This window comes from Aedes albopictus, chromosome 3 (genome assembly GCF_035046485.1).
Source record: "Aedes albopictus strain Foshan chromosome 3, AalbF5, whole genome shotgun sequence".
Lineage (NCBI taxonomy): Eukaryota > Metazoa > Arthropoda > Insecta > Diptera > Culicidae > Aedes > Aedes albopictus.
Window position 1 is genome coordinate 304,161,132 of NC_085138.1, and position 22,972 is coordinate 304,184,103.

Consider the following 22,972-nt stretch of genomic DNA (forward strand, 5'->3'; position numbering starts at 1 on the left):
TTGGATGCGTCCCAGGTTGATTTTCTGGAAAAATACGAGAAGAAACTTTTTAAAGACAGACTTGTTAGAATCCCAAAATGGCCACCACCATGGCTGACATTGGCACCTACTCACGATTTCGAGTGCACAAACAACAAAACCAGCGCATCTGAGCTTCTTATTTTCGTCTTATTACAAGTGAGCAAGAACAGAATAATGAAATGCTTTGTTGTTTGAAGCTTGCTTCTTGAGATTTGTGCGTCTGAAGTTCTGATGCACTGTTGAAGCGGGATTTCAAGATGTTTGTCCTTTAAGTATCCAAAAACTTTTGAAGGAATCCTAAATCGAGGAAACTCTGTAGTTCTGAGGGAACCACAAAAGGAGCTCGTGGAGGAATAACAGGAAGATTTTTTGGAGGGGTTAAAAAAATTGGCTTTATTGTGGTAGGAAGTTTTGAAGATTAGGAGGATCTCCTGTAGGAATTGCCGGAGGAAAGTCTTGGAATTCCTGGTGGAATTCCAGAAAAAAAATCAGAAGAAACTGCAGTAAAAAAAAGGGACATCTGGTTTAATCCGAAAAAAATCTCCTGGAAAAATTTTAAGGGTCAGAAATACTTTCCTCAAAAAAAAAAATCATCGAATTCCAAGAGATAACCAAGCGCTACGAATAGAATCCTATGTTCTGGATGGAACTGATTGCATAGACAAATTCCTTGAGATTCTCTAAAAGTAACGCAGAAGAAACTTCGATAGGAATCTGTGAAGGAATACCTGGAGGAATCTCAGAAGATACTCGTTCTTATATTAAGTATGCCCTTATACTAGTATGCCCTTCTATTTCGGATATAGAGATTATGTATACCAAATATCGATTTACTGGAAAAATTAGTTTTGTTTCTTTGTTTATTGTTTAGCTACACTGTTAAAACGGTTTGCTCATTTTATGCCACAAAAACAAGTATGAAAATCATGTTTCATTTCTCCCCTATGGTAAGTGCGATAAGTCTGATGACCTTGGTTGCAGTTAGGGTACCTAATAGTAAGCTTAGCCAAACGATAAAAATTTAATAAACTTATCGACTAAGTAATGTAAAAAATCATTAGGGGTACTCACGAAACAGATTAAATTGCTGCGTAAGCCATGATTTTCTGCTTATTTGAAATGTTTCACGAATTTGCGAATGAAATAATCAAAGATTGCCTTGGTGATCGCGACGTTTAATCAGTTTAATCAGTTTACGCTGTTTAGTGAATCCCCCTATTATTATATTCGTCAACCACTATGGGGTAACTTGCAACAGTTAAATTTGACAAAACTTTCTATTATTTATCTTCATTTCACGATATTTTTGACAGAAATAACCGAAACGGATCATTTCTTGATTACGTAACGAGTTCATTTTCAAATGGCAACTCATTTTTTAAATTTTTTAATGTGATTTTCAAACATTGTTTGGAAATACCATATTATGGAGTTTTATTCATGTTACATTTTGTTAAAAGTTTAATTTAGTTTATGGGCGCTTTAAAACAATCACCAACATCAATTCTGAACCTGGATGGACTAAATTATTTCAACTGAGTACTGAAATAAACGACTTTGATATTTACAAAGTTTAATAGATGTGTTTCAATCATGTTATTTAAGTTGAAATTGTCAAACACCACTGCAAACTAAAAACTACTTAAAGATGACTCACTCTATCTTTTCAAGAAATGACAATTATCATTGTTGATATTTTGTTACGAGTACTATTTCACGAAATCCATATATATTTTATATTTGAGGGACGTGAGACCTGTTGTTAAACGATATACTCTCACTTGCAATAACTATCAACCCTTTCATGAAAAATTATATGTCAATTGGTTAGTGTACATCTTAACAATGCATTTTTCATGCATTACATCAAACATTTACAATACGACTAAGCACTAGAATGTTCGTGCTGTTTAATGATGGCTAACTTAACTTCATGTCCTGTGTTGCAAGTTACCCCACAGATGTGGAAACTTGCAACAAGCATGTATTTCGCACCTCCTGATTAGGTGACAACATATTTTGATAAATCAATTGCTGCATAGTATTCTACTCTGGGTAATTAGCGTACACGATGCTTTACAGGATGGTTCAAATGTTTTGATTTTCAATGATATTGCTTCAAAGTCGAAAAGTGTTGCAAGTTACCCCATTTGACGGTACTTACTAACGGTGCATGTTTTATAACATCCGTTGTTACAAAAATTATTGTAACAAAATAATACATATTGAAATGTTGCAAAATATGTTGTCAAAGAAAACTGTTTATTCCGTTTTTGTCAACTGAAAATCACGGACCTTGTTAACAAAAACTAAACATATCTGTCTAATCTAATCTAATCTAATCTAACACATACGCAGCCAGTACAAGAAAGCATCCTGGAAAATAATTGGGTTAGATTACGCCCGATTATTTTTCTTGTCAATATTGATGCTTGCAGCATATCGAAGATATGACACAAGCGTCAAAGCGGCCAGGCCCACTGCGTAGCGTTTCCGCGAAGATGATTCTTTGAAATGATTCGATTTCCTTAAGCTTTTGTTTAAAATCGGATCACTTCTCGAATCTACAGGGGAGGAAGGATCCGTGGACATACCGTACCAAACGCTCCGAGATTTGATTGATTACACTAGTTTACAGCATTTTTGAACTCGGTAAGCTGATGATCATTTTTGGTGTAGAATCATGCCCTGAGTTCGAAAACGCGGAAATTTTTTCGACTTTCCATACAAGGTTGATCGATTTTTGTTCTATTTTTAAGCAAAGTCGCTCACTTCATACATCTCATTTTCCGTAATAAATGCTCCGATTTAGTTGAATGTTTTTTACCGTAACTCGCCTACATATAATATGTCAAACAAACGATGAGAAAGAATTTTTAAATTATTTTTTTCTTATTGAAAAAAATACATTTCTTCATATATTTTAGGAAATTTTGCTAAAATTTAAGGAGATCGTCCCTAAAACTCGCCAATATCTTGAATTTCTTCAATCTGATGCAAAACCTGCATTCAGATGATCGAATGGTATTAGATTCAGCTCTTAATTTATGGAAAAAGATTTAAAATTGGTTGAACATAACGCAAGATATTTAAATTTGATTAAATTCCATATTTTGAAAGGTTGTAAAACTCAATTTTGAGCAAAAACTTAAAAACTGTTCTACTTTAAAAAATTTGAAGCACGGTTTCGAAATGATCGCTAAATTGTGCTTCATAAATTTTGATTATTGACAGAAGTTCACGACTTTTGTTTTATTTTGTAAACTAGTGTTGTTAGTTGGGCGATTTTCTGGAGGGATTTAGATAAAATAATGTTGGTTTTATTACGGTAGGAAGTTTTGAAGATTAGGAGGATCTCCTGTAGGAATTGTTGAAGGAAAGTCTTGGAATTCCTGGTGAAATTCCTGGAAAAAAAATCCAAAGAAACTCCAGAAAAAAAATCAAAGGTACACCGAAAATTTTATAAAAGCGTTCCTTCTAAATCAAATAAACGATTTGCTAACAGTAGTCTTCTACTTCCTTAAGAAATTACCTACCTTTAGGCGTTATTCACGGTTTAAAGGATTTTTATCCCAAAATAACGAATTGTGGATACGACCGACTGATTGGCAAAATTATCTCTCCACAATTGGCTTTTCGGTCCGGATAAATTATAAGCGGGGTGATTCTATTTCATCTTGAAATTTCCCCTTAAACGCCTAAAGGTAGGCAATTTCATTTGAAATAAGTGATTTTCATCACAATAAATGACTATTTCTTCATAAAATGAACTTTTTATAACTATTTCATGTTCTGATTAGCTGCATAACATCCCAGCCAAGGCTCCACAAAAGTGTTAAAACAGAGAATTCATGGGAAATCCTTTTAGCCATTGATTTTTTAGCAGCAATGATTTCAGCTGAATGAGAAATACATTGCAAACTCCTTGAAAAAATAAGGCAAAACTAACTTTTCCTTAAAAATTAAAACTCTACACTAATCTCTAGACATCTACGAATCAGATGACATTAAAAGTTTATGATCATTACGACGCTTAAGAGTTCCTAGTATGGAATTAAAATGTAGTACCCGAGTGATCAATTTCACCCCGCTGATCAATTTGACCCCGGTTTACGGTACGTTGAAAAGATTTTTATGAGAATTGTGCCAACTATACATAAACTTAATCAAAGAGTCTGAAAACAATAAAAACTTCCGTATCCTAACTGAACCACTGTGCCGTGCAAAGTTTCCCTGTAGCGAAAAATGTGGAGAAGAGCTCGTATGCTCCCTAGATCCCATCACAGCAGCGGCGCGGGAGAAGGAAGAAGAAACATAAACATAATTGAAACAATAAATCACTTCTCTTTGCTTCTCAAGTTTCATCAACTGTTCGTTCAACATCCTCAACAGACGCTCGTCCTCTTCGATGGGAACGCCAAAGCTATTTTGATGACCTGAAGTGAATCCGAACGAATGGTATGGTGAACTATGGTCTTCTCTTGATCCCACCTGTCTGCCGTTGTGCGAATCCGACGATCCTGCAGCGTCGAAGGCCCGGGTCGTGTGCTCGTTGACGGCTTCGTCGAACTCATCGTCAAAGTTCACTCGCGCTTTGGTGTAGTCCTTTAGAGAAATTGTGCTGGTCTTGCGAATCGGAGCCCGAGTTGTGCTTGTGCTGGTGGTGACCTTCTCCACCGTGGCTGGGGTTTCTTCGCTCAAGTTCTCATGCTCCGTGGACGACCACAGGTTTTGTCCTTCGTTACGGTTCTGTTCGGTCTTTTTGACGAAAATCGCCAGCAGGTCGTTGTTGAGGCCAAAGGAAAACTTGGAATTGGGCGTTGAACCGTCTTTGGTGAAACCTATGCCCTTGTCTTTGTGATCCCGCCCGAAGGTGGTGACAGGGCCGCTGTCCAAATCATTTGCATTGGTAAAATCGTTGAAATCGATGGACAGGTTCTCTTCCACATCGTAGATGCTGTGCTCTCCCAGCAGTGAACTGCTCATGATATCCCTATCTATAATATCGATTAGAATTGAAAGCCATATTCAATTAAGTATGCGATTTTCAATTACAGCAGCGCTCAAAAGTAATTTGACAATCATTTACAGTTGATATAAATTGTCCAAACACTGTTTATCAAATAACTTGAGCGCTACAGTACACTTGTGCTTGGTTCACAAATTTCTTCGGTACTCACCTACAACCAAAAAATAAACGACTAATCCTAAAAGACTGCTTATGAGCAGGAGACCCAGCGGCCATTTGATGAAGCGCCATACCAGTTTGAGGGCCTTCCACAGGCAACTGCTCGATTGTGACGAAGGCCGGAAGAAGGAATTCACTGAGGATGCACTGGTTAGAGGGGTTTGGGAACCGGCCTTCCAGAAGTTGTAGCTCTGGCGGCTGGTGTGCAGATGGCTGGGCAGGGAGTTTGGAGCGGAGGGGGAGTGCTGGGAGGAGGAGGATGTGTAACCGCTGTATGGGGTGCCCTGCGAAGGAGAGAAAATTAAAGGTTATATTGTGTTTCCAGAACAATTAGCGTAATACGTAAAGTTTTACATCCCAAACATATCTGGTGCACCCAAAATTTTATATTTATTTGGCTCTATTCAATTTGGTTTCCAACATATCTTGACGGAAGTTTTACACAACTTGAAATTGGATGGCCGGTTTCGGATATATGCCCGTGGTTGAATTCCGGCGCACATTTTCTTCGAAGAGAAGAAATTTTCTTCCATTGCTCACCAGCGAGAAAATTTTCTTTTCTTCTGAGATAAAGTGCGCCGGAATATTATTTATTTTTAGTGATTCTAGCAGCAATTCCTCCTTATATTTATTTAGAAATTCCTCCAGCGTTTCCTCCAAGGACTTCAAGATTTTTTTTTTACGGATCCAAAAATTGTTCAAAAACTTTTCCTAGGAATTTCTACAGCAGTTCCATTGAAAATTTCTAAATTCCCCAATGATTTTTTTAACCCTCTAATACCCAATCCCGCCTTTAGACGGGGTATAGTTTGAGCATATTTGTAATTTTGGTTTCGTGGAAAATCATTCTTTTTATATTTTTAGCTGATATTTAGGACTGTTCTGTATATCTCAAAATGGTTTTTGGTGTATTTTAAAGCGTATTTACATTTTTTAAAAATCATTGAAAAATTGATGTTTTAGTCACCTTTTAGAAGTCATTGTTTATTTTGTATTGAATCGCTACAATTATGATATATTAAATTTTTCCCAAATCATTCTATCCTTGTTTAATAGTTTAAGGGAATCGAATACACTTTAAAATTATTTTCCTTGAAATTACACGGAAAATAAAATTTTCTGTGAAAAAAAATTAAAATAATAATATTTCAACAATAATCATAAAATTTCAAAATGTTTTCGCCTCAAAAAGTCCGTACCCCAAATAGGCTTCCAGGAAAAATATAAAAGTGTGGGGATGTTCAAAAATAAAAATTAGAAAAATCAAAAACTGAAATTCACGAAATCGAGAATTAAAAAGAATTATCTTCCAGAACATGTTTAAATCGATTTTAGATAACGAAAAATGATATTTAGATCAAAATCAAAAATTTGGGTATTAGAGGGATAAAGAAAATCCTCCAGGCACTTTATTCAAGGATATCTTCAGGAACTCTTCGAAAGTTTCTCAACATTTTTTTTCTTGGAGTTTCACTGAGCGTGACCCAAGAAGATTCCCTGGAGTTGCTCCAAGGATTTCTGCAAAAAACCTTCCTGGGTTTTCTTCAGAAATTTTCCAGGGTCTCAAAAATACCATCAGGATTTTTACAGAAATTTGACTGGAGATTTCTTCAAGAGCTCGTTTTTGAATTTTTACAAATAATTCCTATTCCTACACAAATTCCTTCAGAAATTTCTTCACGATTTTTTCTCAATTATTTCCAGGGACTCTTTCATTATTATAAAGTTTTTTTTAGGAATTTCGCCAAGGGATTTCCTCAAAATTTGTTTCATGGATTTTTTCTTCACAAAATTATGCTACCTTTGAAAAAATTATTATCCCAAAAGTTCCTGCATAAATTTATTGAGAAATTCCTTCACGGATCCCAGCAGAATATCCCTCAAAGATTTCTCTAGAGATTTTTTTCAGTAGATTTTCATGAAAATTATACAAACTATTACTGGAGGCATTCTTAAGGATTTTCTGAACCCCTGAACAGAATATACCTGTGGAGATTCCTAGAAAAAGTCCTGAAGCAATCCATGAAAGAACTCCTGAGAAATCTTAGTGCTAAGAAATCGATTGCCACTAGGAGTTCCTATAAACTTTATGTATTGACACTTTTGTAGAATCATGTTTGTGAAGTAATGCCGCTATTCTGAACATGAATCAGTTAAAAAGTTTATTTTTTTTTCGATAAAATAGTCATTTATTGTGGTAAGTTCTACCAGTTATTTCAAAGACAATCGCATACCTTCAAGCGTTTAGGGGGTAATTTCAAAATTTAATTTTGCTCTTTAACAAACGAATTCATTAGTTGTAAGAGTTTTGACAAGTTATTCGGGTTTAGAAGCACAAACACTCCTATTATTACCGATGTTCCATTGTATGTTAATCAATTACCGTAATCCGGGGTCAAATTGATCACTTTAGAACAACTTTTGCGGATAACATCAGTGCCTGTTCAAATATTGCCAAAAGAATTTCTGTAAAACCAGTACCCAGTGGATCTCCATGGAACCATGTGACAGAATTTTGTTCAACAAATTTAAGCTTTAAGTTAAATAACTTCAAATATCAAAATATTGGAAATGCCACTTTGGGCCGAAATTGATCAGTATACAATTAAGCATCGGTTAAAAAGGAAAATTTCTTTCACCGCTTAATTTTGCTCTTCTAAAACCGAATAACGCGTCTAAAATCTAACAACTAGTAAATTTATTACTTTAAATGCAAAATTAAATTTTGAAATTTCCCCTTAAACGCCTAAAGGTAGGCAATTTCATTTAAAATAAGTAATTTCTATCACAAAAAATGACTATTTCTTCATAAAATAAACTTTATATAACTAATTAATTTTCTGTGTAGCTGCATTACATCCCTACCAAGGCTCCACAAAAATGTTAAAACAGAGAATTCACGGGAAGTCCTATTAGAAATTGATTGTTTAGTAGCAATGATTTCAGCTAAACGAGAAATACAATGCAAATTCCTTGAAAAAATAAGGTAAAACTAACTTTTTTCTGAAAAATTAAAAGTCTACACTCATCTCTAGACATCTACGAATCAGATGACGTAAAAAGTTTAAGATCATTACGAAGCTTAAGAGTTCCTAGTATGGTATTTCAATGTAGTACCTGAGTGATCAATTTCACCCCGCTGATCAATTTGACCCCGGTTTACGGTACGCCCTAAAGTGACAATTTCAATTTATTGATTTTTGGTGGAGTATAACTAAAAGTTCAAATTTGTTGAATTAAATTCTGTCACGTATTTTTTATAGAGATCAACCTGGTGCTGATATTGTAGTAATTCTTTTGGTAATATTTGAATTGCAACTAATGTTGTCTGCAAAAGTTGTTTTGAAGTGATCAATTTAACCCCGGTTTACGGTACTAGCTGTGCCTGTGTCAAGAGGGGAAAAAGTCTCAAACCATCACAAGAACCTTCTGTGGCCCCAAAAACCCCAACATAAGGGTGGCCCACACTTATACCAAAAACAAAAAAAAAAAAGAAAATAGTCAAGTCTTACCTCCTAAATAAGTTGTTTTGGACTCCTACAAGCTACGATCAAAATTTGAGCTAAATCGATTAAGTAGGTATAAGGGAGCGCTCAAAGAGTTTTGTATAGGAAAACTTAACCAGATGTATGCAGGAATTTTTAGTTTTTGATTTTTGGGGATAGGTTACAGCTTTCAAAAAATAAAACCTTCGATATTCTTGTAAGTGACTATATGCCAAACGACTTTGTCGAAGACCGCAAAGTTATCCATCCAGTGAAGCATTGGAATTTCATTATTGATATTCTTCCTCCACATGTACTGGAAAACAGCAACATGTACACAGTTCACAGGTACTGGAAAACATTTTTCTCCAAAAATTTGGAAAAATGCAGATCGGCAGAGATGAACCAAAACATTCTTCTTTTTGCCGTATTTTATGATTAGTGGGCAATTTTTTCGTCAGAAGGAAGATCGAAGTTTATGGTTAAATTCTCAATCAGAAATCAATCAGGTTTTCTACGGGTATTTTTCGTCCAGAAAGAACTTTGAAAATCATATTACCCAAGCATTCTTCAGGAAATATTTAAAGAATTCCTCCAGCAGTTCGTTCCTGGGATCCTTCTGGGGTATTGTAGGCGGATGTCCTTCAATTCAATTGCTGTCAATTTTTTTTAGGCCCTTTCAGTTGACAGGTCCGTGTATGCCACTGTTTACAACTGCCGAACAAAGACGCAAACGCTGAACTGTTATTTTCATAGGAAAACTGTCAAAGGCGCCCTAAATCAGCTGATTTTAAACGTCTTCTGATTGAGCCTACTGCCAACGGTTACTATAGCCGTTTTTCTTTTTTAACCTGGGTTGGAACTGGATTGGCGGAAAATGTGTAAACAAACAACATCGGGTCGGGTTGGGGTTGAAACTGTGATCTCATCCAGTTCCAACTTAGTTTGGAACTGGATCAAAAAGAAAAACGACATATGTTAAATTTGTTATATTTGGCAACACGCCCTAAAACTCATGGCATCATAGATCATTGGTGATCGAAGGGCGCAATTTCGTTGGCTTGTGCGACATGAGTCAGTTATTCGTCGCGTATGGTTGTCACACGAACTGAATTCGAATAAAAGTGTTAGGCTAAGTGGGAAAAATATGTTTTATTACGCGAAAGAAACTATACAGTCCACCTATGATTCCGACAGGCTGGAATTGAGCCAGAACAGGTATATTCAAAAATTTCGTGTTCCTCTCCAGTGAAGAACAAAAATATTTTTCCGGGTTTCATCTTTTTTCACCATCCTTCCTTGATTTAACAGAGTTTCTAACGGGATTCCTCGAGGATTTCCATTCGGTATTATTTCAGTAAATCCATACGGGAATCTAATGTGTTTCTTCCATGACCATGATTTCTTGAATAGGCTTTTCGCGCTTCTAAATTCCTTCACAACTTCATTCCCGGATATCTCGTAAAATTCCGCATTCCTCCAGAATTCCTTCCAAGATTCTTCCAAGACATTCCGGGATTCATCCAGGAATTCCACCCAGGATAACTCCAGGAATTGTTTCCAAGATTTTTCCATGACATCCATCCGAGATTCCTCTCGGCACTCCCTCCGGTATTCCATGAATTTCTTTCAGGATTTTTCCAGGAATTCCTCCAGGGATTCTTCAAGGAATTCATCCTGGGATTCTTCTAGGGTTTCCTCCACGAAGTCCTCCCGGGATTTCTTCAGGAATTCCACCAGGAAATTCTTTCCAAGATTTTTACTAGACATTCTTCCGGGATTCCACTAAGTGTTCCCTCCGAAATTCAATGACTCCCTTCCAGGATGATTCCAGGAATTCCTCCTGGGATTCTTCAAGGATTTCATCTCGAGATTAATCCAGGAATTCCTCTCGGATTCCCTCCAGGCAGTTCTCTCAAGATTCCTCCAGGAATTGGCTTTTTAAGCAATGTTGAGATAATTCCATATTCTGAATCTGCACGCCAAACTGAGCCGAAATCCAAATTTTCATGAATTTTGGAATCTATTAAAAAGTCAATTTGAAGTTTGTATGGGAGTGATTTGTCGAATCACCTCTCGTCGGGTTTTATACTGGGCGCAGCTGTCAAGCAGTTGCCCAGCTGTCAAAAGGTAATTTGAATAAATCTTTTTGAAATTGATTTTAGGTATCAAAACAAAGTTCTAAAAATTTGAAAAAAAATCATAGAGGCTTAGAAAAGGGTGCTCTTTTGTTTAAAAATATAAAATCATTAAATTTTTCTAAATTTAAAAACCCAATTCCTACCGGGTTTATCCGGAAATTCCTCCCGGGATTCCTCAGAAAATCCTTCCGAAATTTCTCCAGGAATTCCTCCCGGATTCCTTCAGGAATTCTTTCCGGGATTCTTTGAGGAATTCCTTTCAGGATTCCTTCAGGAATTCTTCCCAGGATTCCTTTAGAAACTTCTTTCGGGATTCCTCCAGAAATTCCATCAGAAACTCGTTCTGGGATTCCTTCAGGAATTTCTTCCTGAATTTCGCCAGGAATTCTTTCCGGGATTGCTCGAGGAATTCCTTCGGGGTTTCCTCCAGGAATTTCTTCAGAGATTCCTTCAGGAATTATTTCCGGGATTCCTTCAGAAATTCCTTCAGGGATTTGTGCAGAAAGTTCTCGAGGAATCCCTCCAGCATGTCCAGAAGTTCCTCCAGGAATTTCTCTCGTTATTCCTTCAGAAATTCCTTCCGGGATTCCCCGAGAAATTGTTCCCAGGGATCCTTCCAGGAATTGCAACCGCGATCCCTTCGGAAATTTCTCCCGGGATTCCTTTTGGCATTCCTTTAGGAATTCCTTCCGGAATCCAGGAAGGATGTATTGGAAAAATCTTGGAAAGGGAATTTCTGGAGGAATTCCGTAAGGAACTTCTGGAGGAAATCCTGGAGAAATTCCTGGAGCAATTTCTGGAGAAATTCCTAAAAGAAATTCTGGAGAAATACCTAGAGGATTTCCTGGAGGAATCCCAGAAGAAAGAAATGTTAAAGTTTAAAGAAATAGGAGTTATTTGAAGAAATTGAAATTTTTAAGGCCGTTTGATGAGCCGAGGAAGTTTTTAGTAAAAGCTTTTTACACAAACACGAATTAAAAAAATCCTTTTTTTGGCACTCCCGGATTTTTCCAAAAAAGTGAAAAAGAGAGAGTGGGGTAAAACGGTCCTGATGCACTGATTCCTAGCATCGTGCGGCGAATGATATCCTCCATAGGATTCCGAACTACTTGGCGGTTTTGAAATTCCCTTTACAACTAATTTGTACTAAATATAATTGCAATTATTGTGTAGCTGAAAATTTTTTGTTTCCGGTTTTGAAAACAAGTTTCTTTCGAATGAACGTTTGGTCTATCCGTCATTTTGCGTTAAATCAGTCTCCTATCAAATTTTTATTCATAAAATTGGATCGTTGACCACGTGAAATTGAATATCATCATCAACACTGTTGTCTTCGTTGGCTCATTGTCAAAGTCAAGTGAAATTTGTGATATTTAATGACATTGATCTGGTTTACTTCCAGTTGCTATGTTACAAATTGAGTACATATTTCTAAAAGGTTACTGACAACACCCGTGAAATACTCACTTATTGTCCCCCCAATGAAATAAACTCATTGCCGAATTACGAAACACTACTCAGAGCCCGCAGTCCATTCATGCTTAATTTATTGCTTTTTACCAAACCAAAGCACTTCGTTGAAACATTTTCGACGCTATTCGCGGTAGGCGTGGCGGTATGTACTTTAGGGTGATTGCCACCTGAAAAATTGTCCATTCAATAAAACCAAAATTGCTCTTCGTTCATCGCCTAAAGACGTAGGTGTGTGGAAAGGAAGCACCTTCTTTTAGGTACCGTAATCCGGAGGAGCATTGAACAATTTTTGGTATTTTAACACTTATAACTTTCAAACAAGTTGCAGAAGTTTCAAAATGACCTTTATGCACAATGAGGGTTATTTGAACATTTTTATTGGTAGGGATCAATGTTACACCGACTTACAGTCCACTTAAACCGGTCAGCAAGGGTCATTATCGTACGAAATTGTTGACCAACAGATGAGCAAAACTGCAATTGCTTGCTACCACTGGCACTGCACTGACCAGGCTCGGAGGGAAAAGGCAGGGCTATAAATTTGCAAAAGCGATGATAAATGTTGAAAAGTTTCTTAAAGGGAATCGTTTTGTTCCGAAAAGTAAAACGATTAAACTAAAGAGCAGAAGGATATGACGACAAGAAATTTATTTCAATGGATGCGATGAGTAATCTTACCCACCCGTTGATATGAGGGAGTCGGTTTTTAGCATGTCCATTTCGTACATCAGACTGCGATACAGTGACAGTTATAGGGCACTGCACGCCGCGGTTGCTAGGGAAAATTATTTTAAGTCCTTGACGTTTCGTGGCCTTGTTGTTTACGATTTGGACTTAGAAAAATTTTGCTGGTTTTACTGAGGTACACCCAGGTGGGCAGGGTGGCTTTGATTGAAATTATCAACGCGTGGTTCGTGGGTGGCGGAATGCGCGCGTTCGGGCTTATACTTGCAAGATTATGAAACCTGACTTGACTACAGTTATGAAGTTCAGCAATTTGTAAGGCATGATTAGCTGATGTCAGGATGAATCATTGACCACATGGTCACCACTGGCCACTCCGGGAACTTCCGGGATGACCCGAAACAACCTGGAGAACCGGTGATAGGGGTCAATTACGTTTATTTAGCAAAACATGATGAAAAACACCACGGCTCTTTTTTATGATTTTTCGTCAATTCACTTGTGACTGCATAGCAATGCTGGCCATGGTTCCCATGTACCACTTCCGAAACTTCCGGGATGCCCTGAAGAACCGACATTAGAGGATAATCATATTCTAACAGAAAAATGTGTCATGCGACGGATCTTCCTTCATGAATTTTCATAGATATGGTTGAGGTTGTATCGATGCTAGACATGGTCCCCATTATTGGCCACTTCTGGAACATCCAGGTACCCCGAGAGAAACGAAAACAAAAGCTAATTACGATCATACAACAAAACATGTAATGTGACCATCATGATTTTTAATTCCTATGTATGTGGTCGTATCAAAAGTGGCCACACTCTTGGTTGACCATTTCTGAAACTTTCTGGGGCGCCCTGAGGGAACCGATGGCCAGAATCAATTTCGTTCATTCAGCGACGGTTTCATCATGTTTTTCGAGAATATGCTTGTGGTTACTGCTAAAACTTAGAGAATGCCCTCAAGAGACTGATGGCATATTGAACAAACGCGTTCATATGACAAAATGTGGTGTCATCTTGGCTAGGTCCAGAGAAATATCTGACAGGATAAAATAATGCCTGATGGAATTTCCGGAGGATTCCCTGGCGTAATTCCTGGAGGAATCCCTTTCAAAATGTTTGAAGGCATCCTCAACGGATTTTTTTGAGAAACGTCTGGCAAAATGTTTCAGGAATCTCTGACTAATATATTGAGGAAATCTCTGTTGGAATTGTTGAATAAATGTCTGGCAGAGATAATCCAGATGCAGTGCATTGCCCTTGCGGAACTCCTACATGAATCTCTTAAAAAAAACCCAGATGGAATTCAAGAGCAGTAATTTGTGTAACTTTTAGAGGAGTTCTTAGCGGAGTTCCTGTATGGCGGAATTTCTAAAGAAATTTTGAGAGGAATTGCAGCAGTAATCACCTGCAGTACTCTTTTTTACCCCCGCTGTTGGGGGAATGAAGCAGCACTCTAAGAGCGTCCCCTGATGGATTTGCAGGAAAAATCCCTGATAAACACCACGAAGAATACCCTCCGGAACTGTTGGAGAAATTTCTGGAAGAACTTCTAGATGAACTTCTGGAGCAGTCAGTGGTGGAATTCAAGATAAATTTCTAGTGAATCTTCAGAAAAATCCCTGGTGAAACACTACGCACAATCCTTTACGAAACTCATGGAATGATACGTGGTGGAGCTTCTGGGAAAATAACTGGCACAGCATCTGTCAGAAATCACTAGCGCCACAAATTATTTTTAACGACTATTGATAGGGATTTCTCCAGGAACAAGACCAGGGAATCTCCCAGAAGTTACTTAACTTTGGTGTAGCTAGAGAGGCCCCCAGGATCCGAACAATCAGAGGAACATTTGAAGAAATACTCTTACGAACTCTCGAAGGTATTACAGGAAGGACTACCGAAGGAATTCTATGAGAAATCGCCATAGGAATTTTGGGAGGAAGTCCCAGGGGAACTTCTACGGAAATTCCAGGTCAAACTCCCATGGGAATTTCAGGAGAAACTTCCGTTGAACTTCTAGGAGAAATTCCACGAGCAGCTCCCGCAGGAATTCCTCGAGGAAATCCTGGAGGAATTTCAAAAGGATAACCTAAGAAACTCAAGAAGGAACTTCCGAAGAAATTCCAGCATGATCTCTCGCAGGAATATCATGAGAAACTCCCTGCGAAATTCTAGGATGAACTCACGAAGTAGTTTCAGGAGGAACTACCGAAAGGATTTCCGCAGGAATTCTAGGAGGAACTCTCTGATGATTTCCAGGAGGATCTGCCAGAAGGAATTCCTAGAGAAATTTCAGAAGGGACTCCTGGTAACATTTCATGAGGAACTCACGAAGGAATTCCAGGAGGGTATTCAAGAGGAACATCCGAAGATATAATATGACGAACTCATAGAGGAATTTCAGGATCTTCGAGGAACTCTCATAGAGGTACCAGGACCAGGAGGATACTCGCGGAGAGTATTCAAGTGGAGAATCCGAAGGAATACTATGACTTACTCCCGGAGGATTTCAGGATGAACTCTCGTAGGGGCTCCAGCGTGAACTCTCAGAGGAGGAGGAACTCCAGAAGGAATTTCAATAGGAAGTCCCAGAATTTTAGGAGAAACTCCTAGAGATATTCTAAGGCAAACTCACGTAAGAAATAAAAGTCCCCTGTAAGATTTAATGAGAAATTTCACGAGCAACTCCTGCGGGAATTTAAGAAGGTGTTTCAAAGTGACCCCTCAGAGAAATTTCGGTAAGAAAGGAGGAATTTTGGGAGGAATTTTCAGATTAACTCCAGAGATACTCCTAGAAGGATTCCAGAAGAAATTCCAGAAGCAACTTCAGGAGAAATTGCAGGACGAACTTCCAGTGGAACTTCCGGAAGATTTCCTGAAGGAACTCCCGGATGTTTTTCAAGAGGAACATCCGAGCAATTCTGTGATGAACTCCTGAAGCATTTTTGGGATCCAGGAAGTTCCATGAGGAATTTCAAGAGGAATTCTAGGAGGAAACTCCCGGATGGTACTCTGAAGGAATACTATGACGAACTCACAGATAAATTCTAGGTCGAACTACCGTTGGAGTTTCCGCGTGAACTTCAGAGTGAACACCCGGAAGAATTCCAGGATGAACTCTCGGAGGAATTTCAGAAGGAACGTCCAGAGAAATTCTAGAATGAACTAAAGAAATTCTACAAGCATCTTCCGTAGGAATTTCTGGGGAAATTCCCGGAGGAATTTCTTGGGAAACTGCCCGTGGAAGAATTTCAGCATAAACTCTCGGGGGAAATTATGACAAACTCACAGTGAAATTCTACGTGAAACTCCTGGTGTAATTTAAAGGGACTGCCGGGGGGAATTCCAGAGGAACTTAAGAAGAATCTCCCAGAGGAGTTCCAGGAAGGACTTTGTGCGGAATTACAGGAGAAATTCCCGAAGAAGTTTTGGAAGAAACTCTCATACTTACTTAACGAGAAATTTTAGGATGAACTCTTAGAGAAACTCCTGGAGGAATTGGAGGAGGAGAACCCGGAGGAATTCCCAGATGGACGTTTCTCAAGAAATTCCGTTGGGGATGCCTTCAAACATTTTGAAAGGGATTCCTCCAGGAATTACGCCAGGGAATCCTCCGGAAATTCCATCAGGCATTATTTTATCCTGTCAGATATTTTTCTGGACCTAGCCAAGATGACACCACATTTTGTCATATGAACGCGTTTGTTCAATATGCCAGCAGTCTCTTGAGGGCATTCTCTAAGTTTTAGCAGTAACCACAAGCATATTCTCGAAAAACATGATGAAACCGTCGCTGAATGAACGGAATTGATTCTGGCCATCGGTTCCCTCAGAAAGTTTCAGAAATGGTCAACCAAGAGTGTGACCACTTTTGATACGACCACATACTTAGGAATTAAAAATCATGATGGTCACATTACATGTTTTGTTGTATGATCGTAATTAGCTTTTGTTTTCGTTTCCCTCGGGGTACCTGGATGTTCCAGAAGTGGCCAATAATGGGGACCATGTCTAGCATCGATACAACCTCAACCATATCTATGAAAATTCATGAAGGAAGATCCGTCGCATGCCACATTTTTCTGTTAGAATATAATTATCCTCTAATGTCGGTTCTTCAGGGCATCCCGGAAGTTTCGGAAGTGGTGCATGGGAACCATGGCCAGCATTGCTATGCCGTCACAAGCGAATTGACGAAAAATCATAAAAAAGAGCCGTGGTGTTTTTCATCATGTTTTGCTAAATAAACGTAATTGACCCCTATCACCGGTTCTCCAGGTTGTTTCGGGTCATCACGGAAGTTCCCGGAGTGGCCAGGGGTGACCATGTGGTCAATGATTCATCCTGACATCAGCTAATCATGCCTTACAAATTGCTGAACTTCATAACTGTAGTCAAGTCAGGTTTCATAATCTTGCAAGTATAAGCCCGAACGCGCGCATTCCGCCACCCACGAACCACGCGTTGATAATGAGCCATTTTACGAAGTGACAACAATGTTGATGATGATGTTGGTTTTCACGGGTTATTGGACACAACCTCCTGTCAAAATTCATTCATAAAATCGGCTCGTAAAATGGACTATTTCAATCAAAGCCACCCTGCCCACCTGGGTGTACCTCAGTAAAACCAGCAAAATTTTTCTAAGTCCAAATCGTAAACAACAAGGCCACGAAACGTCAAGGACTTAAAATAATTTTCCCTAGCAACCGCAGCGTGCAGTGCCCTATTGAGTGCGAATGGTGGAAGATGGCATGGGTAAATTGATAACGGTGGAGTGTTTATCGTCTGTTGCGTAACTAAAGGTGGGTTAACTTTAAATTTTATGCAAATCTTAAATCAACAGGCGTATACGCGCCAACTTGTGACGTAGTTGGGGGGCAAGGCTTCTCAAAATCAATGAAATCCGGAAAATATCGACGCAGTTTATGTTTTCTGGGCATATTCACGTGAAAACTAGTAGGGTACCGTAAACCGGGGTCAAATTGATCAGCGGGGTGAAATTGATCATTTGGGTACTACATTGTAATAGCATACTGTTATGCCACCAACGTGTGCATGATGAAATATGGATCATAGTCGCCCATACCCATTGCCATGGGTGAAGATCAACAAAATTAAAATTAATTGTCACTTCTTAACAAGCCACCAAACAGAATAGACGTAATAAATTAGCTCTCTAACAAGAAGCACAGTTTTTCATTGACTTCAAGAAAGAAGGAACGTAACAAAAGTTGGCGACGAGGAAAAGTTCCTGCTATCCCGGAAGCGAATTCAAGCCCTGTTCCTGCCAAGCATCAAGACAAATTCCGTTCCACCACTGAAGCCCTCAACCCACTCAAGAATCAAGAATGGCCGACGCCGATCTGAAGCAAGCGATTCTCCGGCTGACGGATCTCATCGCAACCCAGCAGCAGCAGATTGCAGCTCTCCAGCAGGGTAACGCCAATCAAGCTGGAAGCGAGAAGATCATCGAGTCACTCTCCACCGGAATCGACGAGTTCCAATACGATCCGGACGGCGGCATCTTTTTCGATTCGTGGTACGCTCGGTACGAGGACGTGTTCAAGGAGGACGGTAAGCATTTGGACGACAAGGCGAAGGTCAGGCTGCTTCTGCGGAAAATCGGCACGCAGTTCCACGAACGCTACGTGAACAGCGTTTTGTTGAACCATCCGCGGGATTTTGGATTCGAAGACACCGTGAAGAAGCTGAAGAAGCTGTTCGGACGCCAAAAGTCCCTCTTCAACGCTCGGTATCAGTGTCTTCAATACGTGAAGAACGACTCCGATGATTTTTCGTCATACGCCGCGTCGGTCAACAAGCACTGTGAAGCGTTCCAGATGGAAAAACTATCCAGCGACCAATTCAAGACTCTCAGGTGCGGCCTCCAGTCACCGCGCGATTCGGACATCCGGACCAGACTGATCGGAAAGTTGGAAGCTGAAGAAAACGCGCCGCCCGCCGACGGTGCCACTCTCAAGCTTGAAAACCTGGTTGAGGAGTGCAACCGCATCATCAACCTCAAGCAAGACACCCAGATGATCGAGAAAGGCTGCGGGGACAAGTCCAACGTTCACGCAATTTCTCGCCATCATCGTACTTCAAGTCGGAAGGAGAAGAAGTCGCAGTCACCGAAAACACCTTGCTGGTTCTGTGGGGATCTACACTACGTCAAGGAGTGTCCCTACCAGTCCCATACCTGTACGAAGTGCAAGCGGAAGGGTCACAAGGAAGGCTACTGCTCCTCATCCGAAAAGAAGTCATCAAAGCAGGTCGACAAACCGAAACCGAAAGACGTCGTCAAGTCCAAAGGTATCTCGGTTAAGCGAGTTGACCTCACGAAGAAGCGGAAGTACGTCAAGATCGAAATCAACGGTTCGCCCGCAACGTTGCAACTCGATTGTGCCTCCGACATCACCATTATTTCCAAGCGCACTTGGACATCCGTGGGCAAGCCTGTCATCAATCCATCGGAAGTCGACGCCGTGAGTGCCTCTGGTGACAGCATCGGGATCCTAGGTGAGTTCAACGCCGAAATCACCGTTCAAGACGTGACAAAATCTGGCCGCATTTTCGTCACGAGCAATCCGGATCTCAACGTACTCGGAATCGAAACAATCGATCAGTTCGATCTCTGGTCGGTTCCATTCAGCTCGTTGGTCAACAACATCCAGCAAAACTCGAACGCAACGATGCAGAAGCTTCAAGCCAAGTTTCCTGAAGTGTTCCAGTCCACGCTCGGATGCTGCTCGAAAGCGAAGGTAACACTCTATCCGAAACCAGACGCACGCCCTGTGTACTGCCCCAAGAGACCGGTTGCCTACGCTGCCCTCCCGAAGGTTGATGCTGAGCTGCAGAGACTTCAAGATACTCAAGAAGAGCACGACCTCAGGCTTCACGCTGTGCTGCAGCGAATTCGTGAGTATGGTTTTCATCTCCGCATCGAAAAGTGTCGTTTCTCCCTGCCGCAGATCAAGTTTCTGGGCCACATCGTCGGCAAGGATGGTCTCCGCCCAGATCCAGCCAAAACCAGCGCTATCTCCGAAATGGCACCTCCAACGAATGTATCGCAACTACGATCGTACCTCGGTGCGATTAACTACTACGGACGGTTCGTTGGACAGATGAAGCAACTCCGAGCACCCCTCGATCGGCTACTCAAGAAAGATGCTCCTTGGAAGTGGACTGCTGAGTGTCAAAAATCGTTCGACCGTTTCAAGTCCATCCTGGTCTCCAATCTCTTGCTGACGCACTTCGATCCCAGTAAGGAAATCATCGTGGCTGGAGATGCTTGGGTGCCGTTATCCTACATTGTTTTCCCGACGGCTCCGTCAAAGCCATCGCTCACGCTTCAAGGTCGCTCACACCTGCGGAAGAAAACTATGGTCAAATCGAGAAGGAAGCGCTCGCGTTGGTGTTTGCAGTTACCCGTTTCCACAAGATGATATTCGGTCGCAGATTCGTGCTACAGACCGACCACAAGCCCCTTCTCAAGATTTTCGGCAGCAAGAAAGGCATTCCCGTCTACACGGCAAATCGTCTCCAGCGCTGGGCGCTTACGATGTTGCTGTACGACTTCGATATCCAGTTCGTGCCAACGGCTAGTTTCGGACACGCTGACCTGCTGTCACGCTTGATGAGCTGTCACAGCAAACCGGACGAGGAATACGTTATCGCTGCTCTCCAGACGGAAACCGACGTGAAGGCAATCCTCGACGACTCTACTTCCCATTTGCCTGTCACAGCACAAATAATCGCCAAGGAAACGCAAGACGATCCGGTCCTTCAAGAGGTAATCAACCACATCAGCAACGGCTGGCCGAGCACCGCAAGTGAGCTCCACACTCCAGCTGTACGACAATTCTACTCGCGAAGAGAAGGTCTTCAAGTTACCCAGGACTGCATTATGTTCGGCGAACGAGTTGTGGTCCCTGAACGGTTCCGCAAACGCATCATCCGGCAACTCCACCGTGGACACCCCGGGATCGATGGGATGAAATCACTCGCAAGAAGTTTCGTGTACTGGCCGAACATCGACGAGGACGTTGAATCGTTTGTGCGCCAGTGTCGTTCCTGTGCTGCTGCTGCAAAATTGCCCCGCAAGACTACCCTATCATCATGGCCGATACCAACGAAACCATGGGAAAGGATTCATATCGACTACGCAGGACCGGTCGATGGTTACTTCTACCTTGTCGTGGTAGATGTCTACTCAAAATGGCCGGAAATTTTCGGGACCCGTAGCACCACTACCACAGCGACGCTGGAGCTGCTACAAGAAACTTTCGCAAGAAATGGCAACCCACATACTCTTGTGTCCGACAATGGTACCCAGTTCGGCAGCGCCAGTTTCAAGCTTTTCTGTGACGAAAATGGTATCCAGCATCTGACGACAGCCCCGTATCACCCGCAATCGAACGGACAAGCAGAACGTTTCGTCGATACCTTGAAGAGAGGATTGAAGAAACTTGCCGAAGGGGAAAAGACGGTGACGTTCCAGCACCTTCAGACGTTCCTATCCGTTTACCGGTCAACACCAAACCGAAACGCTCCGGATGGTAAGTCTCCTACGCACCTGTTCCTAGGACGAGAAATGCGGACATCCCTGGATCTCTTGAAGCCGAGTTCTCCGCGTCCAACCCTGGTCAACGAGAAGCAGAACGACCAGTTCAACCGAAGACACGGAGCGGTCAAAAGAGCCTTCAATCCGGACGACCTGGTGTACGCGCAAGTACATCGCCGAAACAAAACCGAATGGGTTCCTGGACAGGTCATCGAACGCAAGGGATCAGTGGACTATACTGTGTTACTCGAAAACGGACGCCTCATCCGAGCACATACGAATCAGCTACGCCACCGGTTCTCGGATGCAAGTGAAGCCGTTTCTACACCCAACAACCAACTCCCTTTTGCACTTCTCGACGAATTCCAAATCCAAGTTCCAACACCAGTGGTTCTGGAAGATCCGCTAGAAGAACTGGTTCCCGACGCAGCAAATGTTCCAGCTGACGATGACGATGGAAATCAGGACGTGATGACGGATGATGAGCCCGAGGTTCCCACCAGTACGCCCTACGATCTCTTTTAAAAGGGGGAGATGTTATGCCACCAACGTGTGCATGATGAAATATGGATCATAGTCGCCCATGCCCATTGCCATGGGTGAAGATCAACAAAATTAAAATTAATTGTCACTTCTTAACAAGCCACCAAACAGAATAGACGTAATAAATTAGCTCTCTAACAAGAAGCACAGTTTTTCATTTACTTCAAGAAAGAAGGAACGTAACACATACCAGGAACTTCTAAGCGTCGTAATGATCTCAAACTTCTTACCTCATCTAGTTCATAGATATCTAAAGATGAGTTCCCTTATTTTTTTTAGGAATTTATAATGTATTTCTCACTTAGCTGAAATCGTTGCTTCTAAACAATCGATTGCCACTATGACTTCCCGTATTTTTTTTGTATTAACATTTTTGTGGAGCCTTAGTTGGAAAGATATGAAGCTATTCTGAATATAAATAAGTTAAAAAAAGTTCTTTTTTTGACGAAAAAGTCATTTATTGTAACAAAAATTATTTATTTCAAAGTAAATTGCCTACCTTTAGGCGCTAAGGAGAGAATTTCAAAATTTAATTTTGCTTTTTAAGTGTCAAATTCACTAGTTGTAAGAGTTTTGAGGCGTTATTCGGGTTTAGAAGAGCATAATTAAGTGGATAAGGATTTTTATCCTTTTAACCGATGTTTAATTGTATACTGATCAATTTCGCCCCAAATTGGCATACTCAATTTTTTGATTTTTGAATTAATTTAACTAAAAGTTTAACCTTGTTGAACAAAATTCTGTCACATGGTTTGATGGAGATCCACTGGGTACTGATTTAACAGAAATTCTTTTGGCCATATTTGAATTGTCACTAATGTTATCCGCAAAAGTTGTTTTAAACTGATTAATTTGACCCCGG

At 40.5% G+C, this 22,972-nt stretch overlaps 1 protein-coding gene and 1 long non-coding RNA gene across 2 annotated transcripts in view; one reads left to right on the plus strand and one right to left on the minus strand.

Moving 5' to 3' along the window:
• LOC109418535 (uncharacterized) overlaps positions 1–12,746 on the minus strand; it is a 32,467-nt gene extending 19,721 nt beyond the window's left edge. Inside the window, exons 1-3 of the mRNA XM_062855257.1 lie at positions 12,717–12,746; positions 5,202–5,493; positions 4,363–5,018 (exon numbers count right to left, since the gene is read on the minus strand). Coding sequence (XP_062711241.1) covers positions 4,363–5,018; positions 5,202–5,493; positions 12,717–12,746 — 978 coding nt within the window. The remainder of the gene's footprint in view (positions 1–4,362; positions 5,019–5,201; positions 5,494–12,716) is intronic.
• LOC134284084 (uncharacterized) overlaps positions 1–22,972 on the plus strand; it is an 816,516-nt gene that overhangs the window by 444,472 nt on the left and 349,072 nt on the right. The window lies entirely within an intron of this gene.